Raw genomic sequence first — 15934 nt, 5'->3', positions numbered from 1 at the left:
TCACTACCCGTTAAGTCAATAGTAAAACTCACTTTAACTTCAATGGGAACAGGATTGGGACTTGAGACATGTACATTATGAACAAGTCACAGCAGGAAAGCTTCAGTGAGGAAGTAGTTAGTTATAAAATGAATGATATTGAAAGAATACAGTGCTTTAAAAGACAGTCCAAACATTTTTTTACTTTGAACTTGGAAATATTTGTGGATGAAATCCTACTGTCTTTTAAAAAGTACTACACTATTCTGTTGAAATGAGCCAAAGCTTTTTCCAGAGCACAATGGGAAAAGTACAATGTTTTGTACCAGTAATACAGCATATCTCTCTCTCTCTCACACACACACACACAGAATTTAGGAAATGCCACACATTTGCCTCTGCAATTTTAATTTATTCCCATTTTGTTCATGCACTATGATACATCTTTTAATTACAAAATCACATACTGTTTTTCCATAGGAATCATGTCTCAGTCAGTGCCAGGATTAGCTTAATAAGAAGTTGTGATGTTACTGGATTTTTGATGTGAACATACAGAATATTTTTACCCCCGCAGTGTGCTCCAAATTTTGTATCAAAGCAGGTCAAGTGAGGTGTCTATTGAAAGTTTATATTTTGTGATTCTGTTTATACTATTCATATGTGTGTATGATTTTTATATGTGAAGTTATAAGTTTTGGCTATGTACTTGTATTTTAAATGTTTGCTTCTGAGAGATATTAGCAGGAGTCTCCCACCTATTGTGAAAGTGCATATAGTCAAGTGAATATGAACAATGAACCATAAATGTGGCCAATACACAACTGAGGAATTCTGCTGTAAATTTGCAGTCAAGCAGGTAGGCAGCTTGCCTAAAAAGGACACGGACAGGTGACTTGCTCTTGTGACCAGGGGTGGATTAAGGCATTGGCTAGCCGGGCAGCTGCCTGGGGCGCCAGCCTATGGGGGGCACCTGATGTCAGCTGTAAGGGACATGCAGCGCCCCTTATAGCTGCCATCAGGCGCCGCACGCCTGGCTCCTGGATCGTGGGCTGCAGCAGCTCCCAGCAGCCACCCTGCAGCGGTCGCCTGGGGCGGGGGCTGCGTTAACCCCCGCAGCGCCGGCCAGCAGCGCCCTTCTCCCGCGCCTGTGGGGCCCTGCACGGCCAGGCTCGCCCTGCCCCAGGTGGCCCCAGGCTGCACGCCAGCGGCACATGCATCCTGCCGCCGCCAGCTCTGTGCATTCTCCCCCATGTGCCGAGCAGAGGCGGGGCTGTGCATGTGCCCTCCACCCCGTGCTGATGCAGGGGTGGGGCTGCGCATGCGCCCTCCCCCAACCTGGGGCGCAATTAAACTGTCTGCCCGGGGCGCTGGAATGGCTTGGTCCAGCCCTGCATGTGACAAACTCAGTTTTGTGAAGTACCTTCACACAGCAAGAACAGTGGAATTCTCTCCACATGGGCAAGATTATAAAACCTAGAGGTTCATCCATCCACCTTTGTCTTCATTCCAGCTCAACATTTCAGAAGCATCTTTGCTATGACCAAAGGGCCCAGAACAACTGATGACCATCCTGACAAAGAATGTACTCCAGAGACTTTTGAGATAACAGTTTATTCCATCTCTGCTAAAAGCCTGAACCAGGAACTTTGTAATGGGTGTATATAAAATTTCTTTTAACAATTTTATTCTCAACTTTTTCTTTCTTTTATTAATATACCTCTAGATTTTAGATTCTAAAGGATTGGCACAGTGAAGATCTAAGGTATAAATTGACCTGGGAATGTGCCTGGTCTTTTCGGATTAGAAGAACCTGTTTGGATTTGGTGAGATTTGTTTTCATAACCTCTTATCCATGTAATGTGTGGTACTGGTTGTGTCACAGGAAAAGCTGGAGTGTCTAAGGGGATTGCTTAAGTGACTTCTTGCTGGCCAGTGTGGCAAGCAGAAGTGCTCTTTGTGACTGTGTTGGTGTGCCCTACAGTCTTGGGCTGTAAGTAGCCCTGTTTCTAAGCAATTTGCCCTGAGTTGTCCTCTCAGCTGTGTTCCCAGAAACCATTGTATTATAGAAGTTATTCAATATTTTCTTTTCTCCTTGTTGTTCAGTGACTATTGTTTTATTTACAGCACAATATTCAAACTTTGCTCTGAAAACAGAATTATTAATTTCCTCACAAACTTTTCTATGGTGCTTATTGCTATAATGTCTGATTGCTTCACACACGATAATGAATTTATTACCACAACTCTCAGCAAGGTAAGGAGGTAGTGGTGACATTATCCATTATAATCTGGACTAATTGTCAATTTGTCCCTTTGAGTCTCCAACCTGGGGTGTCTTTACCTTGCTTCACTGTGAGAGCAACTCCTGATTTACTCACACAGCTTCAGCATGCAAGTCACTCTCAGCTATATTGTAAGAGTGCTATAGACCAGGGCTGCTAAACTTTGGAAGCCCCGGGGGCCACAATGATACTCACAGCACATGCTGAGGACCACAACTTAAATGTAGTTGCATATACATGCAAATATATATATGCAAATAGCTTATTTCACACTGACAGGCATGAATACAAAGACTAAGGCAAGACTACACTACACACAGGCTCCATTTAAGTCAGTTCTGCCGATATTAATAAAATGCAATATTATCTGATTTCCACCCATATGACAGCACTTTTAATGAGCAATAACAGTCCAGGAATTTAACTACTAAAACACATATCAACAGAAGACAATTATATTGACTACTTTTTTGTTTTGGCTCCCACCCGTGGGCTGAGTGTTGAGCCCTGCATAAACCCAAACTGCACCATGGGCTGCAAACAAACCAGCCATGGGCCATGTGTTGAGTAGCCCTGCAGTCACTCATGAATTACACTGAGTGCATCATCAGCAAACTCCCTGTCCCAGACTTTCACAGAGAAATGTGCATCTTGTACTGCCTTGCACCCCCCCAGACAACACATGCTCATATTAAGTCCATCATTTCATTAGTAGAAAATGAAATGCACAAATCCTGTTCTCTCAAATGGAGTTTCCTAAACTCTTCAATCCAAACACATTGCAGTTGCAAGGAAACTCATGTTTTAGCATATAGTTAAATCTAGACTGCCCAGGGTTAAACACGGGTAACAACAAACACTTTGACTGCATCTAGACTGGCATGATTTTCCGCAAATGCTTTTTCCGTTAAAAGCATTTGTGGAAAAGAGCGTCTAGATTGGCACAGATGCTTTTGCGCAAAAGCACTTTTTACGGAAAAGCGTCTGTGCCAATCTAGACACGGTTTTGTGCAAGAAAGCCCTGATCGCCATTTTCGCCATCAGGGCTTTTTTGTGCAAAACGGTTCTCAGCTGTCTACACTGGCCCTCTTGCACAAAAGCATTTGCGCAAGAGGGCTTTTTCCCGAATGGGAGAGTCATTGTATTTGCGGAAGAACACTGACAATCTTACATTAGATCGTCAGTGTTCTTGCGCAAATTCAAAGCGGCAAGTGTAGACAGCTGGCAAGGTTTTCCGCAAAAGCACTTGCTTTTGCAGAAAAACTTGCCAGTCTAGACGCAGCCAACATGTAGCTACATCTACATTGGCCCCTATTACGGAATAGGCATGCAAATGTAGCACTTGGGAAGAAGCAAATGTGCGGGAGATTTAAATATCCCCCGCGGCATTTGCATTTTCATGGCCGCCGCTTTTTTCCGGCTTGGAGATAAGCCGGAGAAAAGCATCCAGCCTGGCACGATCCTCCAGAATAAAGCCCTATTCAAGTAGGAATAAGAGATCCTCCGGAATAGGGCTTTATTCCGGAGGATCGCGCCAGTCTGGACGCTTTTCTCCGGCTTATCTCCAAGCCGGAAAAAAGCGGCGGCCATGAAAATGCAGATGCCGCGGGGGATATTTAAATCCCCCGCGCATTTGCCTCTTCCCAAGTGCTACATTTGCATGCTTATTTCGTAATAGGCGGCCAGTGTAGATACAGCCGTAGTGTCTACACTAGAATTGACTTCCTTGGGTTAATTCATTTGATAAAAGATGACTGAAAGTCTACTGTTGATCAACCACAAGAATGATAGGGAGCTTCAAAGGACATCTGCAGGAAGAAAGGTCCAGATGTAGAACTTTTTGAAAGATTATTTTGAGATACCATATGAATGGATCCCATCCACTCTGCCCAAGTACAAAACAGCAACAGTGAGAAGTGATGCAGTAATGATATCCTCACCATCTTTTATTCAGCACAGCAGTGTTGTGATTTGACTGATGCACAATGTGACAGGAGCCCTGCTTTGTGATTGGGTACAACTGTTGCATAATGAACAAAATAATTTGCATTAGTCTTAGCTCCATTTTAAACACAGGAAAGATCAATGCTTATCTTAAAAAGAAAAAGATAAAAGCATCTTTATTGTCAAGCACTGTGAGAATATCAAATTAGAAATGAAATGAGAAACTATTAGTTCTTTTAATTTAATAAATAAAGCTATGTTTATTATGCTTTGCTAATAAAGATCTCTTATCATTTAGGGATTTTCTTGTTGTTAGTATCTCATTCTCTGTATTCCATTGGCTTTTTGGTCATTCTCAGCTGTATTTGGGTGAAATTTACTCAGTAGCATAAAAACTCTGAAAAGCTTCTTATGCCATTCCAGTGCTCTGCAGATGGACAGTTGTTTAATGACTGTGTGGAAAACTCTGTGTCCTTTCACGTGTTAGATCTGGGTTCTACTTTACTTAGGCCAGTATGGAGGAAGCACTGTGGGCTGGACAAATGAGGAGGGAGGCATGGATTTGGGGGTGGGTCAGTGATCACAAAGATCCTACAATCACAGAACTCTACACAGGTGGTACATTGGAGTTGTGGAATAAAAGTCATGGAGGGCTACATAGCTGCCCCACATCCTGCTTCTGAGCTATGTGGGGATTTGATCTCTTTCGAATCCCTGCATCCTTCCCTTGCCCAAAGGCTTTGTACATGGTATTTAATTTCATCCTTGTTGTGGATCTGAGAACTTTATTTTGTTCTTGCCTTTGAAGGAATTCAAGGCTTGCTCTAAAATGATAGAGCTGTCCAGATCCTCTGCTGTTGGTCATCTTCTGTAATTTACATCTTGTGCAGGTTACTGTGTGAGACACTGAGATGCAATATGTTCAGGGTCTGTCTGCACAAGTACAACCACATCAGCAACATGATAAAAACAAAGTTGTCCCTGTTACAGACACGATTACCTGATTAAACCTGTTACAGACATGATTCCAATTAATTTGGATTGGATCCAACTGGATCTGAACTGTCTCCCCCAGAGTAGCTTGGTTATTTGACATGATTGTATCTGCAGTGTAGACAGTCATAGATTACAGTTTTTTCTCATATGATCCTAGTCACAAAGCATGCAAAACCGATAGCCTATTTCAATTAAATTAAAATCCAGGACATCTATGAACTGTGTTGGCTTTAATAGTGCTAAGATGTAGCTGATTTTGCATTCAGTGCTGAGAGTTCAAACTTCAAAGCATCTGACATTACAAGATCTTGACATTACTGAAACAAGCTTTTCCCTTCTAATTTACACATAAGAGAGATCTTAATTTCAACAACGGAAATTATTAAAATAGGTATCAAAGGGTAGGAATAAATGGTCAGATTTCACAGCAGAAAAGGGTAAAATAGTGGGGTATCCTAAGGATTTATACTGGCACCTATGCTGTTCAATATGTTCATCAATGATCTGGAAAAAGGGGTATGCGGTGAAGTAGCACCATTTGAAAATGATACAAAATTACTCAAGATAGGTAAGTCCAAAGCTGAGTGTGAGGAGTCACTAAGGGCATGTCATTTTGAAATAACCTGGTAGTGTAGATGTAGCCAAAGAGATCTCACAAAAGCAGGTGACAGGGCAACAAAATGGCAAATGAAATTCAATGTTGATAAATGCAAAGTAATGCACATTGAAAACCATAATCCCATAAAACCATATAAAACAATGGCTGTTTCCACTCAAGAAAGAGATCTTGGAGCAACTGGGGACAGTTCTCTGAAAACATCAGTGCAATGTGTAGCAGCAGTCAAAAAGCTAATAGAATGTTAGTAAAGAGGTAGATAAGAAAACAAAAAATATCATAATCATATTATATAAATCAATGGAAATTGAATACTGTGTGCAGTTTGCAGTTTTTAGTCATCTCATCATTATAATATAATTATATCTGAAAAAAGGACAGAGAAGAGCAACAGAAATGATTAGAATTATGGAACAGTTTCTGCACAGGAGAGGTTAGAAAGACTGGCACTGTTCATTTTAGAAAAGAAGTTAGTAAGGGGAGGGCATATGATAGAAGTCTATAAAATTATGAATAGTGTGGAGAGAGTGAATAAGAAGTGTTATTTATGCCTTCTCATAATACCTTGTGGTCATCCAAATAAATTAATAGACAGGTTTAAAACAAATGTAAGCAATATTTCTACACACAACACATAGTCAACTTATAGAATATTGTGAAGGCCAAAAGTATAAATCGTTTCAAAAAAGAATTAGAGAAGTTCATGGATATTAATATCAATGGATATTAGCTGAGATGGTCAGAGAGGCAACCCCATGCTCTGGGTATCCTCAACCAGTGTTTAATTTTGTAATAAAGAGGTTCTGGGGCTCACACACTTGTTTTACATTCATAATTATTCAGCAAGTGTGGAAGTGTCAGGGTTATGAACTGCCAAGCCTAGAGGTGTTAGGGCTCAAGTGCTGGCAAGCCCTGGCACAAATTAGGCACTGCCCTAAATTTCTGACGGACAGAAACTGGGATTGGAAAACAGAGGATGGATTGCTCGGTCACCTGTTCTATTCATTCCCTCTGAGGCACCTGACACCAGCCACTGTTGGAAGACAGGCTACTGGGCTAGGTGAAACATTTGTCTGACCCAGGATGGCCATTCTTATGTTCTTAATGAGAAAGTTGGTGGGAAAATGGATTCTAATATTACTGGAGTGATCCCACTAGCTCAGTTCCTGGTCTTGGAGTCAATCTTAAAAAACAGAGACATTGGACAATGATAAATGTTATGGAGGGCTCAGGACCACAAAGCTATTTAGGAGCCTCATTTCCACTGAAATCAATGAAAGTTAGGAGACTAAACAACTGGGGATCTGGCAATATATCTTAGATTATTGCAGCTCTTTTATTAGGATCCTTCAGCAGGGACCATACAGTGAAAATACCTTTACCAAGATTTCAACATATAGTGAAATACTGGGTGGGGGGATTGTTTATTGGTGACTAGGGCACTTCCATAGACTTACTATATGATACCAAATTTATCACATCCTATCTCCCTCCTTGTTTTTCATGATGCTGGTGCAATTTGTGCAATGTAAAAGCCCAAAATACCAAACAGTATTATGCATTTGCAAACTTTCTTTTTCTTTTACGTAAATTCCTAAGGCTACAACCTCCTGTCCTTCTCATTTGAGAGTGCTGTGGCATCATAGAAAAAAAAAAAGAGCTCATGGTTTCATACTGCTGCCTATAACTGTATTATGAGTGCCTTTCATGTAAAAGTGGTTAGTAATAACAAAGATCTTAGTGTGGTCTTCATGGAGCCTCTGGTTCTTCTCCCTTTTCTTCAGAATGTTATCTGATGTTCAAAATAAGTGATTGCTTGTTGTTATATAGCAGGGAACATCTGGACAAGATTTTCACACTTACAGAAATGAAGGATTACTCCAAAGTGTATTTAAGTCAATGAAAAGACTTCTAGTTTTCCATTGATTTCAATAGGCAATCTTTGCATCAGGCCCTTAAATTAGCGCCTGTGTCCAGGAAAAGCTCCAGGATCCAAATGGTTCTCCTGTGACTTTTATAATACCCATGCAATGCTCTCTTGTACTTATTTTATTATTTAAAAGATATACTATCATTATTTGCTATATATGGATTAAAGTAGAGCTCAAAATGTGCTAGGAGGGTTTTAAATGAGGAGAGTTAGTGGCTTTGGGGACCAGCTCAGAAGTATCTGTAGCAAAAATTTATATTGTAATTAGTATTGGTTATAAGACTGTAAGTATGATGTATAACAGTGGTCCCCAACCTTTTGGGGTTGCTGGGCGCCTGGGGGCGGGGCCATTCACGTGCTGCGCGTACGGGGGCAGGGCCACTCACAGGCCACATGACTGGGGGCGGGGCCAAGCATGCGCCGCATGCCCGAGGCCGGCAGCGGCATGTGCCGCCCCTGCCCAGGTTCCGCGGGGCCGGGGCCGGTGCGGGCATGCGTGGCGCCCCCAGGGCCAGGGCCGGTGCGGGCACGCGTGGCACCCCCGCGGCCGGGGCCAAGGCCAGCGCCAGGGCCGGCAAGGGCACGTGCGGCGCCCCCAGGGCCAGCGCCAGTGCCAGGGCCGGCAAGGGCACGTGCGGCGCACCCGGGGCCAAGGCCAGGGCCAGCAAGGGCACGCGCGGTGCACCCGGGAGCGGGGCCGGCCATGCGCCCGAGGCTGGCACCTGCTGCATGCCCGGGGGCGGGGCCAGCCCAGATTGCTCCGCGGGTACACGTAAAGGGCCCGGCGGGCGCCATTGTGCCCGCGGGCACTGGGTTGGGGACCACGGATGTATAATTTCATGTATAATGACTTGCTTAAAAGTTCTGTGGCTCCTATTTCTCTCTGTCCCTCATGATTAGATAATGTTTACTGTAAGGCCTTGTTCCCTGTTAGCATTAGAAATTAAGTTGTATCTCTTGTCTGCATCACAAACTAAGTTTCTAGTAACCATTGATCTTGTCTGAAACTCAGTACAATTGTTTGGTGTGAGTAGAGGGTGTGTGTGAGTGAAAGCCATCACAGATACCGAGGTGATAAAAAAGAAGTGGAAACTTTGAAGATAACAAGGGAACAGCCATTGAGTCTTGAGGCTGAATTGAATTAGCAGTATTGAGGAACCCTGGAGACAGGCAGAGACCCTCTCAAGAGTGAGAGACACCTCTGGGCAGTCTGATAATCACCATCACAGAATAACTCTCCAAAACACAGATTAACACTTCCTAAGGGGGGAATGATGGCAGCATGACACTGCAATATCCATAGACCAAAATGGGAACTAACAGGCTACGTCTACACTGGCATGATTTTCTGGAAATGCTTTTAACGGAAAAGGTTTTCCGTTAAAAGTATTTCCGGAAAAGCGTGTCTAGATTGGCAGGACGCTTTTCCGGAAAAGCACTTTTTCCGGAAAAGCGTCCGTAGCCAATCTAGACACACTTTTCCGCAAAAAGCCCTGATCATCATTTTTGCAATCGGGGCTTTTTTGCAGAAAACACTACTGTGCTGTCTACACTGGCCCTTTTTTGGAACAGTTTTCCGGAAAAAGACTTTTGCCCGAACGGGAGCAGCATAGTTTTTCCAGAAAAGCACTGATGATTTTACATTAGATCATCAGTGCTTTTCCAGAAATTCAAGCGGCCAGTGTAGACAGCTGGCAAGTTTTTCCGGAAAAGTGGCTGATTTTCCGGAATAACTTGCCAGTGTAGACACAGCCACAGAGAGATAGTTGTGTTAGTCTGATCTTGGTAAAACAAAAGGAAAATATGTAGCACTTTAAAGACTAACAAGATAGTTTATTAGGTGGTTCATCACCTAATACACTATCTTGTTAGTCTTTAAAGTGCTACATATTTTTTCCTTTTGTTTTGCCAAATGGGAACTGACATGTATAAGCAGGGAAGCTCTGGCCATGGGACTCTGGGTTTAGTCTTGCAAGCCAAGCCTCAGAGGAGTCTCAGAGGAACACTGACTCCTCACTCAGTCAGCCTGGCCTGACCAGTAAGACTGACTTGAGCCACCATGGACTGGTAACTATGCAACAGCTGCAGGACCTCTGTAAGTGTATGTGTGTGTTTTTCTTTATAAAGCATATACTAACTGCTTCTCTACTGTATTCTCAATAAACATGGTGTATTGCCTTCTCCCCTGAAAAAGACCCTGTGTGCTTCTTATAAGCATAACATATCTGATATGTAGGGGACGGTGTGAAAAAAGCATTGAGATACTTGTAGGAAAGAAAGACAAACAGGGTGATGAGACTGGCATAACAGGCAGAATAGAAAGAATGACAGGGCAGCAAAGTAAGAGTCAAGGATAGTTAGGTGCAGAGTTATGTAGGGCCTTGAGAGCTGACCACAATGAATTTGCTATGACAGAGAAGGGAATCCAGTGACAGGATTCAAAGTGGGGGTGTGAGTAGGGTTACCAGGTAGACCCCCCCCTAAAAAACCAGACACACTTGATCGTGGGTGGGGGGGAGAGGGACCAGCTGGGAGGGGGGCGGGGCTGGCCAGGAGGCAGGGCTGGCAGGAGGGGTTGGGGGCCACTGGGCTGGACAGGAGGGGGGGGGCTGGAGGAAGGGGGGCGGGAGAATCAGGGGCCAGTGGGGCTGGACAGGAGGAAGGGGGGCCGGGAGGAAGCAGGGGGCAGGAAGCAGAGCTGGAGGGGGAATTGGGGGCCAGGGGACTGGACGGGAGGAGGGGGGGTCAAAGGAGGGGGGGCAGGAAGCAGAGCTGGCGGAGGGAGGGGCGGTGCAGCCAGTGGCCGAAGCTGGAGACCAACAGGCCGTGCCCCTGGCAGGCACTCCCTCTAGTTGCTAGTAGAAGCCAGGCGGGGGTGGGAGGAGTGGCTGGGAGCCACTCCCCCCGTCCCGCTTTTGCACGCAACCAGAGGCTCTCAGCTGGGAGGTGGGGCTGCGATTGGCACTGGGAGCCTCTGGTGTGCAGAAGTAGGGCAGGGGCAGTAGCTGGGAGTCCCTAATTTTGAGGCTTCCCTGCAGTGTAGATGTGCTATTTTGAAATAAGCTATTTCGGAATAACTTTCTGGAGCAGAGGCAAGGGCCAGGGCCGAGGTCTGGGCCTGGGAGTACAGTGAGTCCATACCCCCTTGCCAATGATGAGTGGCCATTTCAGACAGCAGTTTGCCCCTGAGGTAAGGGGCTATGAAGACTGGCAGTGGGACACTAAGGGAAGATGGGCATTGGGGCTTTCCAGGAGGAGAGGACCCCAGAGTGTGGGGGCACTGTGGCAGGACAGTACCTGGAAGGAAAGATGCAATGGTCCGGGAGGGACATGGGTCCTAATACCTGTTTTCCTCTGTCGCTGTGTAACCACAGGCATGACACCAGCTGGAAGGGGGCACTCCAGTGCTGAAAAGCTAATTCCCAGAGTATCCAGCAGGAGGTGCTTGCAGCAGTGAGTCCTGCTGTGCTACAGGGGGGCTTCCTGGAGTAGCATGATTTCCCACAACCTGTTCTGAAAATGATTTTATATCCTTAATTTTGAAACCGTAGACCATGAATGACTGTTCTAGTTATTATCCTCCATTATACTAAGTATTGCTATCATAGATGAGTGAATGAAGATACTAACTGTAAAACCACTGTAATCATTCTCATTGCTAGATCAGAAGAACTGCTTCATTTATAAGTGCACTATAATAAAGTCATCTTAATTAAATGGAGATAGCAGTCTAGGTGTTTTATAGATTTAATTATCTTAGCGCCAAATTATTATTCTTTTGCCAGAAGAGTCATTCAACAGGGTGGGCCAGAGGCTTCCATTTAAAAAATATGGCTCTGGTTAAAATATTTTGCCTATTGGTTTATCCACTTTGTACAAAATGAAATGGCTCTTCCCCTGGAAGTTTTAAATTAGACAGATGTCAGTGTACTAACATACCAGTTTTAGGCTATAGTCCTGCAAATCCACCACACAATATCTTTATGCACGTGAATACTGACAGGTTTAATGGAACTACTCATGTGTGACTTTATTTATGTGCATACCTGTTTTGCAGGTTAGTCAGCGTTTCTGAAATACAAATGCAATTTTTTGGTACTTAAAATGCTAATGAATGATGGATATTAGATTGTAGGATGGGATCACTATACAGCATTTGCAATGGAAGTGGCACAAGTCATCTGTGCAAACTGACCAGGATTGTGGGAGGCTATATACCTTGAGCATGGAGGCTATTTCGTCATGCCTGTGGGAGAAGAGAAAGAGGTTTCTTTCCTATAGAGCTCCTAGTATTGTTTGTATTCTGCATAGAAGCCCCAGGTGAGATCAGGGCCTCATTGTGCTAGGTGCTTACAAGCACATAGGGAGTGTCACTGCCCCAAAGAGATTATAATCTAAGTATAATCTCAGCACGCATCCTTCTCATTTCCCCCCAGCATAAGATCAACCTACATAATGGAAGAGATGACTTGTCCAAAATGACAAGAGTTTTTTTAAAACTTCAGATATTGGCCATAAACAAGAATAGGATACCAGCTTTGATAGACTTATTGTCTGAGCTGGTATGGAAAATCATATTTCCATACGAAAAGAGAGGAAATGCACAGTTTTGATGAACAGTAAGAAAACCACATCAGATGCATGCTGTTTTATTTTTATAGGTTCGTAGTCTTTCTCTCCCATCTTTTGCCATGTATCTGTACACTGTAATCTCTGGCTTGCATGTGTAATTAACATCTATTAAAAGGGTGTCCCTATTTTGTCTGGGATTTCTAGGGAGTACTGTAGTATCTCAGAATTTAAGACTAGAAGAAACCTATTTTCATAATCTAGGCTAACTTCCTCTATAGCTAAGGCCACTGAATTTCAGTTAGACACATATGAAGTCAAATATTCTTTCTTTTATACTTCCTAAATTGGAAATTATTGGGTTTTTTTTGGAAAAAAAGACATGCTGAAAATTGTTCCATATGTAGATCTTTACTTTCAGAACCCATCCAGCAAAATGCTTCTTGAGCTGATCCTACTACAGCTCCAATTTCAGGAGTAGTTTCTGCTTATTTTTATATTGAAGAACCCAACCCCCTTTTAATCAGTTTCCTATTTTAGCTGCATCTGTCTACAAAGGAAATAAATACTAAGTTTTACTTCTAAGGGCATGTCTTCATTATGGGCTGGATCAATGGGGTGGTAATTGATCCAAGGGGGTTGATTTATCGTTTCTATAGGGCTTCGTCTACACTACAAGTTTTTTGGAAGAACATATGCTAATGAGGGACTCATTAGCATGAGTCACAATTTCACTAGCATATTTTCTGCCCTTTCTTTTTGTGCAAAAAGAAGCAGTGTGGACTTTTTTTTGCGTAAAAACCCCGTTTTGCGCAAGATCCTTATGCCTGTCCCGGTTTTTGCACAAACCCCCCCCCCCCCCAAATGTCCACACTGCTTCTTTTTGTGCAAAAACCCCTTGAAAAAAAAGAAACAGCAGAAAATATGTCATTGAGATCGTGACTCATGCTAATGAGTCCCACATTAGTATATTTTCTGCAGAAAAAGCTCGTAGTGTAGACGTAGCCTAGGTGTGATAAAATACCAAGCACTCTTCTGTCAACTCTGGTACTCCACCAGATGGAGAAATGCAGTCAGAATTGATGAGAGACATCAGGGGTTGACTCAGACAACAGCAGCGAAGACACTGCAGTAAGTAGCTCTAATGGGCTTCAGCTATTTATTCATGTAGCTGAAATTGCATAACTTGGACAACCGTGTAGACAATAGTGTAGACTAGGCCTAACCTTTTGTTGATGGTTTCTATGGTATGTAAAGTAGTTTGAGGTCTGCTTGGCTTTTTCTATCTTCCCAACACCTAGCTATATGGTCTTGATCTTTCAATTTTTCAGGTATGTATAATTTTATTACCTCACCTCCCTTGTCTCTAATATCCTAGGACTTACAGAGCTACACCTACATTACAATTGTATGCAGGAGAAGTGGCATTGAAATGACACATGTATACCAAGCAGGAGCATAAATGTTTACAGAATCTGGCCTTTGAATGTTCCTCAGGAATATGAAAAGTAGTACTGTAAATAAATAAATAAATAAATAAATAAATAAGGCTAACAATCTACCAAAGGATGCATCTCCCAATAATTAACCATAATCAATAAGATCCCACAGGAGCTGCCCCTCATCAGCTGTTGAAGACTATGGATTTAGGCACTGGGCAAGTCATTACACAAGCTACTGTGTGATTCCTCCCCCGCGTTTCTCCTTCCAGAGCTTGCATCAGTTTGTTATACAACACGACTTAAAAAGAAATCAAATAGAAGCCCAGAGGAGGAAGCGTATCTTGTCCATCAGGCGGTCGCTCAGCTGCGTCGGCCAGCAGGGGGCGCCCAAGTCCTGGCAAGCGGCTCCAGCGCTGCAAGAGGCGAGTGGGGCAGGGTGTGCTGGCGCCTCAATTGTTCTAGCAGCCGGTGGTTCGCCTCGCAGCAGGGAGGAGCCTCCAGCCCCTTTCCCTGCAGCCGGGGCTCCCAGGTAGAGGGCGCTGCGCGGCAGGCGGGACTGGGTGGGGTGGAGTGGGGAGGTCCCCCGGGAGCCGCTGGAGGAGGATGCGCTCAGAGCCGCGCCATGGGGAGCTCGCTGAGGAAGGGCAAAGCGGTGCTGCCGGCAGAACAGACTGCCCTGCCCTGCAGCCCCGGCCCGGAGCAGCTCCACCGAGCAGGTATGCAGCCCGCCCCTTGGGAGGAGGGGGGAGCCGGGCAGGAAGGGCGCAGGCTTGGTTCCCCGCGCAGAAAGTTCACTCTGCCCAGTGCCCCTACCTGCAGGCAGCCGCTCCTCAGCCCGCGCCTTCCCACCTGCTCGCAGCTCTGCCTGCGGCACCCACCTCTCGCTCTTCCTTTGGGAGTGTCTCGGGTGAGATGTTCCGCCCCGCCACCGACTAGTGATTTTGGTCAGTTTAAGATTCCTTAAACGGGCCTGATTTGCAGAAGCTGCCTGCACTAGGTTGAAATCACATTAGCATGGCCCTGGTGTGCTGAGTCATGCCACTGACACTCACATTCCAGCTCTCTGGGGGCTCCCGTCACCCTGTCCTGCTGGGCCAGATCCTCTGGTCTTCCCCAGCCAAGGCACAGAGTTGGGGTTACCACCTCCTGTAGAGCAGCACAGGCACTGAACCAGTGCAGTTCTTAGAGGGCTCAGCACCCAGGAAACCAACCCCCAAATGAGACCAGAACCCCAACAAATCTGCTTTATACAGAGAAAACTCATAAATCCATCCCCTTTAGCAATGAAATTGATATGTTCTAGGGTTGTAAATGAGTAGTCCACTATCTGATAAGCTCAGGCTTATCTGGTAAGCTACTCAACTAGTTGTTTCCCTATGCCTTGCTGCTTCTGATACAGAGACGGGCTGGAGGAGGGAGAAGCAGGAGCCAGTGCTAAGAGGATCTGGCTTAAGGCTTCTCCCAATACCATCTCCGGGGTGCACTGGAGGTAAGAGGTAGAGTCACAGTGGTCTTGGCTCATGTCACCCAGCAACCCAGGAGGGCTTTTACTACATTTAAAGTGCAGCGTCACACTGGAAGCACTCCTCCCTTATTGACTAGTCAAGTACTCAATCAGTTAATTGATACTTAACATCCCTAATAGATACAGTGCTTGTTTCCCCACCTTATAACTGTTTACACCGGACTTGGTAATAAACAAAGTGTTTTTTATTAAGTATAAAAAGTAGGATTTAAGTGGCTACAAGTGAAAACAGTCAGATCAAAATAAGTTGCTAAATTAAAATGAATAAACATGTTTCTAATCTGCTAAGAAAAGCATTACATGCACATTCTTACCCTGAACAGTTGTTCTAAACATCTTTCTCAAGATAAGCAGCCTCCTAGCTTAAAAGACTGCTTCTGCCCTCCACCCACCTCTGATACAGAGGTAGTACTTGGGAGGGGTACAGGGACCTTAACTGTTAATGAGCCCAGGCTCATTGATTAATCATATACACATTATCTAATGTAGAGTAAAGCAAAATACATTTTAAATGTTATATTTTAATAGGACATTCAAGACTGAAGGAAACTTTTAAAAACTGCAATGTTTTGCATTACGGAAAATTTTTTTACTATGCAGGGCTCCCACCTCTGAAGTTGGATAAGGGTGGTGTGGTGGTGGCGGTGG

General features: G+C 44.3%; 1 protein-coding gene across 3 annotated transcripts in view; it reads left to right on the top strand.

Moving 5' to 3' along the window:
- Positions 1-14145: 14145 nt before the first annotated feature.
- The window catches only part of TXNRD1 (thioredoxin reductase 1), a 58655-nt gene continuing 56866 nt past the window's right edge, over positions 14146-15934 (top strand). The window contains exon 1 of one of the 3 annotated variants that reach the window (XM_075938719.1): positions 14146-14290. Coding sequence is in view for 1 of the 3 variants with exons in the window: in XM_075938713.1 (XP_075794828.1) it covers positions 14384-14477 (94 nt within the window). In the remaining 2 variants the exon portion in view is untranslated. Of the gene's footprint in view, positions 14291-14320; positions 14478-15934 lie in introns of those variants that run through there. The other 2 variants (XM_075938713.1, XM_075938727.1) reach the window with 2 other exon arrangements.

Source organism: Pelodiscus sinensis, chromosome 1, assembly GCF_049634645.1.
Source record: "Pelodiscus sinensis isolate JC-2024 chromosome 1, ASM4963464v1, whole genome shotgun sequence".
NCBI lineage: Eukaryota > Metazoa > Chordata > Testudines > Trionychidae > Pelodiscus > Pelodiscus sinensis.
Note: the sequence above shows the minus strand (reverse complement) of the source record. Positions and strands in the feature narration are given on the sequence as shown.